This window comes from Thalassophryne amazonica, chromosome 20 (genome assembly GCF_902500255.1).
Source record: "Thalassophryne amazonica chromosome 20, fThaAma1.1, whole genome shotgun sequence".
Lineage (NCBI taxonomy): Eukaryota > Metazoa > Chordata > Actinopteri > Batrachoidiformes > Batrachoididae > Thalassophryne > Thalassophryne amazonica.
In genome coordinates, this window is record NC_047122.1 from 27,504,875 (window position 1) to 27,517,327 (window position 12,453).

At 42.9% G+C, this 12,453-nt stretch overlaps 1 protein-coding gene across 1 annotated transcript; it reads right to left on the reverse strand.

Annotated features, from left to right (window-relative positions):
* Positions 1 to 384: 384 nt before the first annotated feature.
* LOC117502201 (zinc finger protein 583-like) lies at positions 385 to 11,795 on the reverse strand. Its single transcript, XM_034161239.1, has 3 exons — positions 11,544 to 11,795; positions 9,438 to 9,728; positions 385 to 1,512 (listed from the first exon to the last, which is right to left on the reverse strand). Exons 1-3 carry the CDS (start codon positions 11,716 to 11,718, stop codon positions 593 to 595), a joined length of 1,386 nt encoding a protein of 461 aa, XP_034017130.1. The 5' UTR covers positions 11,719 to 11,795; the 3' UTR covers positions 385 to 592.
* Between the last annotated feature and the right edge of the window lie 658 nt (positions 11,796 to 12,453).

A 12,453-nucleotide genomic window follows, 5' to 3' on the forward strand; every position in this document is an offset into this window, starting at 1 on the left:
GGTGTGGTGCCCCCTCATGGCTCAAAGATAACAGTGAGCACAGTCTGGTGCCACATATCCTGTCAACCTGACTCCATAAAGGGCAAAGTGGATGTAGCTTTCTTTGTAACCACAAACTCCACCAGATTATTTCACTGATTAACAGCAACGGGATGATTTCATCAATTAACTGATTCCATCTGCTCAAAGTGATGCTAATCAGTGAAATCACCTGGTGGAGTGGGTGGTCGAAAAGAAAATCTGCTCTTGGCCCTTTCTGGAATCCATTTGAGACCTCTGTTCTACAGAATCACACAGAATATATGGATCACTCAGCAGGAATCATCAATCTTGTTGCTAATTAGGTCATAAAAATGACTTCAACGCATGGTCGGAAAAAAAGGCTTCAAAATAAGGTTTTATTATTAGATTTACCCCCCCCCAACAAGTCCATAATTTTTAAATGAATGCATTAAACAATTTGGGAACTCCTCTGATTGGTAACCGACAGCCATCTACCAGATTCGCATGATCCACGGTGTAACAGAGCTAGCCTAGCTTAGCGCAAAGACTTTACAACATGAAAGCCAACCTGAGATTCACATTTGGTTCTTCAGAACGTGTATATGAATGGATCTGCCTCAGTAGGCCCTGCTGCCCTGCTGTGAGTCTCTGTGTGGTTCTTCAGGTGACTGAGTAGGTAGTTCCTCCTTGTGAAGGTTCTGCGGCACACAGAACAGCTGTACGGTCTCTCTCCCGAGTGCACCATTGCGTGCCGTTCCAGACTTTCTTTCCGGTTAAAATCTCGGCCGCAGAAGGTGCAGCTGTATGGTTTTTCTCCTGTGTGGATTCTTTTGTGGATTTCCATCCTCTTGATTGAGCCACACTTCTTCCCACAAAAGTCGCAGGTGCTGCCGATCTCTTTATGGAAACGCAGATGAGTCCTGAGACTCTCAGTGGACTCCAGAGTTTCCCCGCAGGCGCCACAGCGGCGCTCGAGCTGCTTGCAGTGGTTCATTGCATGCCTGATCAGGTGGCCCTGTGTGTAGAAATAACCCTCACACACTTTACAGAGGAATGACCTTGTTTGCGTCCTGCTGAACTTCCTCTGTGTAGACCTTGCATGGTTGCCATGGAGACCCCCAGACCGGCGGTTCCTCTGTGGTTCTTTTGGGGCTTCGCCAGCCACAGCATTGCTGCTGTAGTCTGTACATAACTCAGAACTATGCAACTCACCAGACTGAATCAAAGTGGAGTCAGTGTGGTGAACAGGATGTACAATAATCCTCATGGCAGGCTGTGATGTCACTGGGAGGTCAGAGAGAAGCTCCTCCCTCAAGTGTGTCTGGATCCGACTGGGCGATGGACTTACTTTGCCAGTGAGGTATGTCTGGACCTGATTCTGTGACTGACTTTCTTCATTGTTGTTCCTCACCACAAGCCAGGTGTCAGCCTCCTGAGGCCCTGAAGCTCTGCCCTCTTCCTGTTTAATGTGCTGCTGCTGTTCTTCAGTGGTGAAATTCTGCAGATCAGCTGTGATAAGAAAAATTTGATTTATTATGCTGTCAGCTGAGGGAGTTCACTGATGCAAATTCTGTCTCAATTTTTTAGTGTATTTACAAAAAATTGATTCTGAAAGTCTTCAGTCTTTTGTTTACTGAAGTTCCGGTTTGGGTTGATTAGTTTGAACCAAAAGCCAGACAGACGGTCAAACTTTGTCAACTTCATCATTTGAGATTTCAGGAGGAACATCAACAGCATCCAAACCAGAACAGAGTCTGAAGTCTTAAGCCTGGTTCACACGATGATTTTAAAATTATCTTTAGGTTTCCAAAACCCGAGAGACCACACACGTGAAGATAAAAAATCATGGATCTAACAGGTTTGGTCGTACAGTGTGTGGTGTTCAGCCACACGGTAAGGACAACACCACACACGAACAGATTTCACGCACGAACATTCACAGCTCAGACAGGAAATCTTGCAAAATCTCTCGAGATTAAATGTGACCTCAGAGTAAACAAACGGAGGTACTTTGTGGACTATTTAAAACAGAGGGAAAAAAACAATACAAAAAAGAAAAAGAAAAGGCGTTCTTTAAAGGAGTGGAGACAGCGCGACCACCGGACTTTCTGGTATGTCAGAACAGCTGTTTTGATTTTATTTTCCGCTCCGTGCGTCCGTCACCTCGCTTTCTGATTGGCTGAATGTCACATTCAGCAGGCTGCGTGCTCGTTTTGGTCGGAGGACACAACACACACTGTGATATTGGGCCAAAAAAAATCCAACATGTTGAATATCCCCGATTTGCAATCGGAGCGCTCCTGACACCCTTCCGAGCAGATCAGAGCGCTCTGAATACACCACACACAGGAGGAATATCTGATAAGATTATCTTTAGCGTCATCACGATTGTCGGGGCATCCTTAAGATTGTCGGAAGGGGAAGATCGGGTCCGATATCGGCCTAATTATCCTGCCGTGTGAACCAGGCCTTAGTTTCCAGCAGAAATACTCCTTAGACATTACTCTTTAGGACAAAACAAAAACCATATTGGCCACTTGAATTTTCAATAGGCAGCCAGGTAGGGGTCATTTGAACAATTACACAGGGGTCAAAATTAAAAGATGCTCCAACCATATTGAAAACTATACCACATTATTTGTCTCATTACAAAGATTGCAAAAAGGTATAGTTTGGACTATATGATGAAATGTTATGAGGTAAAACCAGCAAGAATGGTGACAAAGGTCAGTTTCAATTTGTACACGGGTCAAAAGTTAAAGTGATACAAATTGCTGGTTGAGTTAATGGGGGTTTAAAAGGGATAGTTTGCACCGTGTGTCATGCTTAGTTATCAAGGTTACGGGATGATGTACAGTAGTGTTCAGAATAATAGTAGTGCTATGTGACTAAAAAGATTAATCCAGGTTTTGAATATATTTCTTATTGTTACATGGGAAACAAGGTACCAGTAGATTCAGTAGATTCTCACAAATCCAACAAGACCAAGCATTCATGATATGCACACTCTTAAGGCTATGAAATTGGGTCATTAGTAAAAAAAAGTAGAAAAGGGGGGTGTTCACAATAATAGTAGCATCTGCTGTTGACGCTACAAACTAGGGCTGCAGCTATGGATTATTTTATTAATCGAGTATTCTATCGATTCTTCTTCTTATTATTATTATTATAATCGAGTAATCACATAAAGAGTACTTTTGCGTTTTTAAACATCAACAGTCCAGGGCTCATATGGCACAATGTCACTGTGCCAAAGTGTTGGCATTTTGCTGAAATGGCGATGGGATGTGGCTTCCTGTTTTGTTTTCTGCAACTTGTAAAATTTAACCATTTTTTAAGTTTTGTTTTTTGTTTTTTATAAAGGTTGATGGACTGAGTCCCTGCGTGATTTTTTTTTTTATCCCTCTTTCTCTGCAATTCAGCAGATGCATGTCAGCTGGAGGTTGAACATGCAGCCTCGCAGTCTTTTTTTTTTTAAATTTAAGTTACTGTGTTTTTGAAGTGTTGTGTGTTGCCCAAAAAAGCAAAAATTAAAAAGTCAAACAGTGTGAGTCTGAGGGAAAAACAGAAGAAAGAATGGACTTTCTGCTGTTTGTCAATGTGGCCGAGGAGAGCTGTGACTCGCCCGGTCTGAGAGCCCCTCACACTGGGCAGAGAGAGACAGCAGCCGGCCACCAGGTCAATAGTCCCTCCCCACGTAGAGCAGACTGTCTTCCTCTTTGTCCCCCGTTAGGGGTCGCCACAGCAGATCAATCGTTTCCATCTCACCCTGTCCTCTGTATCTTCCTCTGTCACACCAACCACCTGCATGTCCTCTCTCAGCACATCCATGAACCTCCTCTTTGGTCTCCCTCTTCTCCTGCCTGGTGGCTCCATCCTCAGCATCCTTCTCCCTATATACCCTGGGTCCCTCCTCTGCACATGTCCAAACCATCTCAATCTCGCCTCTCTGACTTTGTCTCCAAACTGTCCCACCTGAGCTGTCCCTTTGATATGTTCATTCCTAATCTTGTCCATTCTTGTCACCCCAAATATTTAAATTCATCTACTTTCACCACTTCTACTCCTTGTAACTGCACTATTCCACTGGGCTCCCTCTCATTCACACACATGTACTCAGTCTTGCTTCTACTGACTTTCATTCCCCTTCTCTCCAAAGCATATCTCCACTTCTCCAGACTAGACTCAACTTGCTCTCTACTCTCACTACAGATCACAATGTCATCTGCAAACATCATAGTCCATGGGGACTCCTGTCTGATCTCATCTGTCAACCTGTCCATCACCACTGCAAACAAGAAAGGAGTCAGAGCTGATCCTTGGTGTAATCCCACCTCCACCTTGAATGAGTCTGTCATTCCGACTGCGCATCTCACCGCTGTCACACTATTCTTGTACATGTCCTGCACTACCCTAACGTACTTCTCTGCCACTCCAGACTTCCTCATACAATGCCACAACTTCTCTTGGCACCCTATCATAAGCTTTTTCTAAGTCCACAAACACACAATGTAACTCTTTCTGTCCTTCTCTGTACTTTTCCAACAGTATTCTCAGAGCAAACATTGCATCTGTAGTGCTCTTTCTCGGCATGAAACCATATTGTTGCTCACAGATCTTCACCTGTTTTCTAAGCCTAGCTTCTACTACTCTTTCCCATAACTTCATGCTGTGGCTGATCAGCTTTATGCCTCTGTAGTTACTGCAGCTCTGCACATCACCCTTGTTCTTGAAAATAGGAACCAGCACACTTCGTCTCCACTCCTCAGGCATCCTCTCACTTTCCAAGATTTTATTAAACAATCTGGTTAGAAACTCTACTGCCATCTCTCCTAGACATTTCCATGCCTCCATTGGAATGTCATCTGGACCAACTGCCTTTCCACTCTTCATCCTCTTCATAGCAGCCCTCACTTCTTCCTTGCTAATCTCTTTTACTTCCTGATTTACTCTCACCACATCATCCAGCCTTTTCTCTCGCTCATTTTCTTTATTCATCAACTCTTCAAAATATTCCCTCCACCTTCTCAGCACACACTCCTCACTTGTCAGCACATTACCATGTGCATCTTTTACCACCCTAACCTGCTGCACATCCTTTCCAGCTCTGTCCCTTTGTCTGGCCAATCGGTACAAGTCCTTTTCTCCTTCCTTACTATTCAACTTCTTGTACAGCTCGCAATATGACTTTTCCTTTGCTTTTGCCACTTCTCTTCTCGCCTTACGCCGCATCTCCTTGTACTCCTGTCTACTTTCTTCATCTCTCCGACTATCCCAAAACTTTTTCGCCAACCTCTTTCTCCTTATGCTTTCCTGGACCTCTTCATTCCACCACCAAGTCTCCTTGTCTTCCTTCCACTGTCCAGATGTCATACCCAGTACTGCCCTAGCTGTCTCCCTCACCACATCTGCAGTACTTTTCCAGTTGTCCAAAATTGCTTCCCCTCCAACTAGTGCTTCTCTCACCTGCTCGCTAAATTTCACACAACAGTCTTCCTCCTTCAGCTTCCACCATATGATCCTTTGTTGAGCTCTCACTCTCTTCTTCTTTACCTCTAAAGTCATCCTACAAACAACCATCCTATGCTGTCTAGTGACACTCTCTCCTGCTACCACCTTACATTCTGTGATTTCTTTTAGCTTGCATCTCCTATAAAGAATGTAGTCCACCTGTGTGCACCTTCCTCCACTCTTATATGTTACCCTGTGCTCCTCCCTTTTCTTAAAGTAGGTACTCACCACAGCCATTTCCATCCTTTTTGCAAAATCAACTACCATCTGTCCTTCCCCATTCCTATCCTTGATACCATATCTACCCATTACTTCCTCATCACCTCTGTTCCCTTCACCAACATGCCCAGTGAAGTCTGCTCCTATCACCACTCTTTCATGCTTGGGCACACTCTCCACCACCTCATCTAACACACTCCAGAAATCTTTCTCCTTCATCTCACAACCTACCTGTGGGGCATATGCACTGATGATATTCATCATCACCCCTTCAATTTCCAACTTCACACTCATCACCCTGTCAGACACTCGCTTAATCTCCAACACACTTTTAACATACTCTTCCTTTAAAATGACCCCAACACCATTTCTCTTCCTGTCCTCACCATGGTACAACAACTTGTACCCACCGCCGATGCTCCTGCTCTTACTTCCCTTCCACTTGGTCTCTTGCACACACAATATGTCTACCTTTCTCCTCTCCATCATTTCAGCCAGCTCTCTCCCTTTACCAGTCATACTACCAACATTCAAAGTCCCCACTCTCATTTCCACCCTTCTAGTTTTCTTCTTCTCCCGCTGTTCGTGGCAACGTTTTCCTCCTCTTCTTTGTCATCTTCGCCCAGCAGTTGCCAAATTTCCACCAGCACCCTGTTGGGCAATAGCACCGGTGGCAGACGTTAACGCGGGCCGCGACTGATCCGGTATGGGAATTCGATTCTGAGTCTGCATAGTTGGGTTGGCTTGTTTTACGCCGGATGCCCTTCCTGACGCAACCCTCCTCATTTATCCGGGCTTGGGACCGGCACTCAGAATGTACTGGCTGCACACCCCAAAGTGGCTGAGTTACGTAGAGCAGACTGTGTGTTTTTTAAAACTAGACAAACACACTGCTTCGCTTTAAATGCACAGTAAGTCTATTTCAGATGATCAGCCGGACCATCTTTCTCTTAAAAGGCTTTATTTTACTCTATGTGTCACGTTGGAAAGCGGTAGCTATCGTTATTATTCGAGTTACTCGACTAATCATTTCAGCCCTACTACAAACTCAAAACTATTATGTTCAAACTGCTTTTTTAGCAATCCTGTGAATCACTAAACTAGTATTTAGTTGTATAACCACAGTTTTTCATGATTTCTTCACATCTGCGAGGCATTAATTTTGTTGGTTTGGAACCAAGATTTTGCTCGTTTACTAGTGTGCTTGGGGTCATTGTCTTGTTGAAACACCCATTTCAAGGGCATGTCCTCTTCAGCATAAGGCAACATGACCTCTTCAAGTATTTTGACATATCCAAACTGATCCATGATACCTGGTATGCGATATATAGGCCCAACACCATAGTAGGAGAAACATGCCCATATCATGATGCTTGCACCACCATGCTTCACTGTCTTCACTGTGAACTGTGGCTTGAATTCAGAGTTTGGGGGTCATCTCACAAACTGTCTGCGGCCCTTGGACCCAAAAAGAACAATTCTACTCTCATCAGTTCACAAAATATTCCTCCATTTCTCTTTAGGCCAGCTGATGTGTTCTTTGGCAAATTGTAACCTCTTCTGCAAGTCTTTTACTTAACAGAGGGACTTTGTGGGGGATTCTTGCAAATAAATTAGCTTCACACAGGCATCTTCTAACTGTCACAGCCCTTACAGGTAACTCCAGACTGTCTTTGATCATCCAGGAGCTGATCAATGGGTGAGCCTTTGCCATTCTGGTTATTCTTCTATCCAATTTGATGGTTGTTTTCTGTTTTCTTCTGCACATCTCTGGGTTTTTTTTTTTGTCCATTTTAAAGCATTGGAGATCATTGCAGATGAACATCCATCCATCCATCCATTCATCCATTTTCTTCCGCTTTATCCGGAGTCGAGGTCGCGGGGGCAGTAGCTCAAGCAAAGCCACCCAGACCTCCCGATCCACACACACCTCCCCCAGCTCCTCCGGGGGAGGAGAACAGCCTAATTTTTTTTGCACCTGTGTATAAGTTTTCCCCTCTCCAATCCACTTTTTAATCAAACTACGCTGTTCTTCTGAACAATGTCTTGAACGTCCCATTTTCCTCAGACTTTCAAAGAGAAAAGCATGTTCAACAGGTGCTGGCTTCATCCTTAAATAGGGGACACCTGATTCACACCTGTTTGTTCCACAAAATTGATGGACTCACTGACTGAATGCCACACTACTATTATTCTGAACACCCCCTTTTCTACTTTTTTTTTTACTAATAGCCCAATTTCATAGCCTTAAGAGTGTGCATATCATGAATGCTTGATCTTGTTGGATTTGTGAGAATCTACTGAATCTACTGGTACCTTGTTTCCCATGTAACAGTAAGAAATATACTCAAAACCTGGATTAATCTTTTTAGTCACATAGCACTACTATTATTCTGAACACTACTGTATGTCACGTCATGGAGTCCAATGGGCATAGACCACAGAGCCCTATATAAGTATTAGAGTGCACAGTCACACTGAGATGTGTCCTGGTAAGGGGGCGTGGTCACCATTTTGGATCAGGGCAACGCACACAGACGCTCAAAGAATCTCATCAAGAAACAGGTGCAAAATGTTGGTGGCAATGCCACAAACAGAGGAAAAAGGGAGACAACATTTGCTTCCATAATTAAGCAGTTTTGGTTATTCTTGTTGCTTTTCCCATGACTTTTGGGAGATAAACTGGTGTGTGTTCACTCGTGTATCCGCTTTGAAAATGCACATGAAACATTTCACATCCGGGCACTTCGTCAATATTTTTGCCCGGTTAGGAGGTGTCATGTCGCCATCCGCATTGGGACATTTGCATTAGTAGGCAGCATTGGGAGTGTGCAATCTAGTACTTCTATAGGGCTCTGTGGCGTTGACCTTGTTTGACCTTTACTTTACAGACCATGCATTCAATAGTCAAAACTATTCCATTCATTAATCCTTTTAGCTCAACCAATAATTTGCACCACTTTTTACCAAAATTGGAGCAGCTTTAATTTTTGACCTCTATACAAGCAGAAACTGACCTTTGTCACCATTGTTGCTGTTTTAACCCATAACATTCAGTGATAGTCCAAACTATACCTTTTTGGAATATTTATGATAGACAGATAATGTGATATAGTTTTCAATATGATTGGAGCATCTTTTAATTTTGACCTCAAGTCACCAGTCTTTTTTTTTTTTTTCCTTTCTTTTTTCAAAAGAGTAATGTCTAAGGAGTATTTGTGTAAATTTGGTGCTTCTGGGACCATTTGCAAGATTGTTTCATTTATCTGCTGCACTATAGGAAGCGTTTGTGTATTAGTAGCTTTTCCTCTTTTTGACGTAGCCCTGTGCATGTTCATGTGCGTTACACTTGCTGTTTGATGTTTACGTGCACTGACTGTGCATCTGGTTTCCTGACAGCTGACTATTCTCTCTCTAATGCCACCTGCTATGTAGATAGCTTTTTTTTTTACTTTGCTTCCATGTGTATGTCCAACTCCTGCACTGCCCTCACATACTTCTTGCTACTTCAGACTCCCTATTTATTTTGCCTACCGATCAAATTTCAGCACCAACAGTGGACACACTCTGCTTTAAAACACACTGAAAGCATTCATGTGTTCAGTTCATCTATAATGACTGCTCAGCTTCTGCCATACAGTGTTTCTAAACAGATAAAAAAACAACAACAATAAAGAATCTGGTTTAACTCTGTTTGCACTGACCTGGTTCCTGATAGCTGGGTTCTGGTTCCTCCACTTCCAGTTTCCCACTCCAAACTTTGTTCCCAGTGGATTGTGGTTCAGATGGTTGTTCTGCACTGCATGAATGGATCTGATTGGACAATGAGGTACAGTCATCTTTGCTTATCTCCATCAGCCAATTAGGGCACTGTGTGAATTTGGTACATGTCTCCTGGGCTCCTGAAGCTCCACCCTCTTCCTGTTTGATATCCGAATACACAGTGACGCTCCTTCCACTTGCCTGCTGCTCTTCGCTGGAGCTAATCTGCAGATCTGTGGTTATGACAACATTCAGAAATGATTGGCAGTAAATTCTTGGAGCAGATCATGTTTTCTTATTTCTAACAGAGCACTCGTTAAGAGTGCAGCGCTCCACTGATGTCAGCCTGTAAGAACCTGCTTGGAAATTAATCCACAGAATACTGAAGAAAGTCTATAAAATTTTCAATTTCTTAACTCTTTTGATGTCCTTGATGGAAAATCCATCAAGGACATTTGGGTTACTGTTGAGTTTATTAATCAATCCTGGGAAAGTATTATTGGGAGAACAGGTATAAATTTGGCACAGCAGAGTCACCTTAGGATAGCCAGTCCTCCTAACAGAAGGATTCCTGAAGGGTACGAAGCAGACAGCGGCCCGTCACGGATCAATACTTGAACACACACACATGCACACACACCCAAGTAGACTCGTACAGTGACCTTACACAAAGAAAGGGGGGAGCGCATCCAGTGGCGCTCATTATACCAACTGTTGTGTAATGAGTTGTTTAAAGTCTTCACAATACCCGATGTCCATATTTTGGCCTTGGGTATTGTGAAGACTTTGCATTCATCTGTGCTCAGCATCAGTCCAGTCATATTAGTGTCAGGGTCTTCAAATTCACAGGGACTATTCTTGGGACTCAGACCTTGGACAACTTCAAAGATGGCTAACATTGACCCATTTTAAGAGGTCACATTCTGTTTTGCTCATACAGTCGAGGGTATTTTGACATTGTGTTGTACTTTTAAACTGACAGATGTTTACGCAAACTCATCAAGCTAACCACTGGGGTTTGTTGGAATTCAAAGGACATAGTCACAGAACAAAACATCCTTCATTTATGTCACCATTTTTAAAAAAAAGCAAAAAGCCCTCGCTGCACACCAGCCAAAAATAACATTCAGGAGCTTGTCATGATATAATGTACTGTATAAACATTTTTTTTAAGAACTGCGTATTTATTTATTTATTTTTTTACTTTGACTTTTGACCAGTGAGTGACAGACGAAGTAAAACGTACTGATGCTCGCTGGTTAATTAGCCGTGTTATCTGCCTCATTGGTGATCCTGATCCTCACACCATCTATCCACCTACCCAATCCAGTACTAACAGGCACCTGAATTAGCTAATCAGCTTGTGGCAGATCAGAGAGCAATGGAATATCTGTAGGTTAGGTGGTGCTTGAGGACCAGGTTAACAAACACTGCTATTTATTTCACCAATATCACAGTTCCCTACCAGCTGTGTGGCAATGTGATGGTTTTTCTTTTTTGACTCACTCTTCAAAAACTCCCTTTACACAATAGGTGGCTTTCCTCAACAAGAGGTCTTTCTAAAAAAAAATAAAAAAAATAAGTGAAATACTCCCACATTCCTCCGTTAACAACGCACAAGTTTTGGCTATGCAGTTTTTTGGAAAGGTGCGGGTTTTAACTGCACACTCTTGCCTCACATCAAGAAGGTCTGGTGTTCGATTCCACCTGTGCCCAGGTCCTTTTCTGTGTGGAGTTCGCATGTTCTCGTGACTGCGTGCGTTTCCTCCAACCATCAAATCACGCTCATTAGATTCTGCCCCTTTCTCTACCTTTGAGCAAGGCAGCGTCTCTGCAGCCGGACTCAAGACTGCTCTCTAACTTAAATTTCTGTTATCATGTAAACTAGATCACCACATAAACGTACCTATGTAAATTTATGTGATGATCTAGCTTTACATGATCTGGGCGGTGTGGAAGCCGTTTATTCTGGAATCTGAATTTAAAACCATCTAACCTCGGATCCTAACGTTAATCACGTGATTGCGGAAACAGTTACACAAACCGACCTGCGGCTCGTCCGTCGATCACGTGTTTTAACCGATAAACTTGCTCTTCGTAATCTTTGATGGTAACAGAGAAAACTTGGAAGATGTCGTCAACGGCCGCCGTAAGCCGCTCGTTAACAAACAACCGCAACACCTCCAGCTTCGCCATGTTTCCCGCAGGAAACACATGACCCATTCGCTCCAAAATAAAAGCTCACTTCAAAATAAAAGCTGTGCACCGCTTCAAAATAAGACCTCCGCCTCACTTCAAAATAAATGTTGTGCTGCTGCATAATAAGACATCTGCTTCCCTTCAGTATAAAAAGTTGCTTCAAAATAAAACCCCTGCATCTTTTCAAGACAAAAGCTCTCTGCAACTACAAAATAAAAGCTCTGTGCCACTTCAAAATAAATGAACCACACCCAGCTTCAAAATAAATGTCCTTGCTTGTTATGATCAGTACATTGGCCCTGACTTGTAACAAGTAGTGGGAAACTTATGTGGTGGACATGACATTATCCTGGCCAAAGGTGATCTTGTTTGTATGTAATTATAAGCATGACAGGAGATCATGAGAGCCCGCCCACACGTGCATTGTGTGGGCTGTTGAGAGGTGATGTTGTTTATGGTACGACTTTTGTTCTATTGAATTTGTGCTTGTTCACAGAGCAATGCCACATGAACTTATCATTAGTGCATCAAATATCAATAAGTACCATCTTGTATGCCATTCAGGACAGTCTCACATTTTTAAGCCCCGAACCAGAAAGGAGTGATGAATATTACTTAAAATTCTTTAAAACACTTGAATCCAGAATCCAGTTTTCCTGATGCTGTCACAAACAACTGCAGTGCAGCAAAAAAAAACAACAAAATAATAATAAAAAACAAAAAAATAATAAGTAGAGAAATTAAAATTAAACAGAAAAT

Coding starts and splice junctions, on each gene's coding strand:
- LOC117502201 (XM_034161239.1), bottom strand. CDS start 11,718: ATGGGTCATGTGTTTCCTGCGGGAAACATGGCGAAGCTGGAGGTGTTG. Junction 9,729..11,543: donor GATCGACGGACGAGCCGCAG/GTCGGTTTGTGT, acceptor TCATAACCACAG/ATCTGCAGATTAGCTCCAGC. Junction 1,513..9,437: donor ACCCAGCTATCAGGAACCAG/GTCAGTGCAAAC, acceptor TTCTTATCACAG/CTGATCTGCAGAATTTCACC.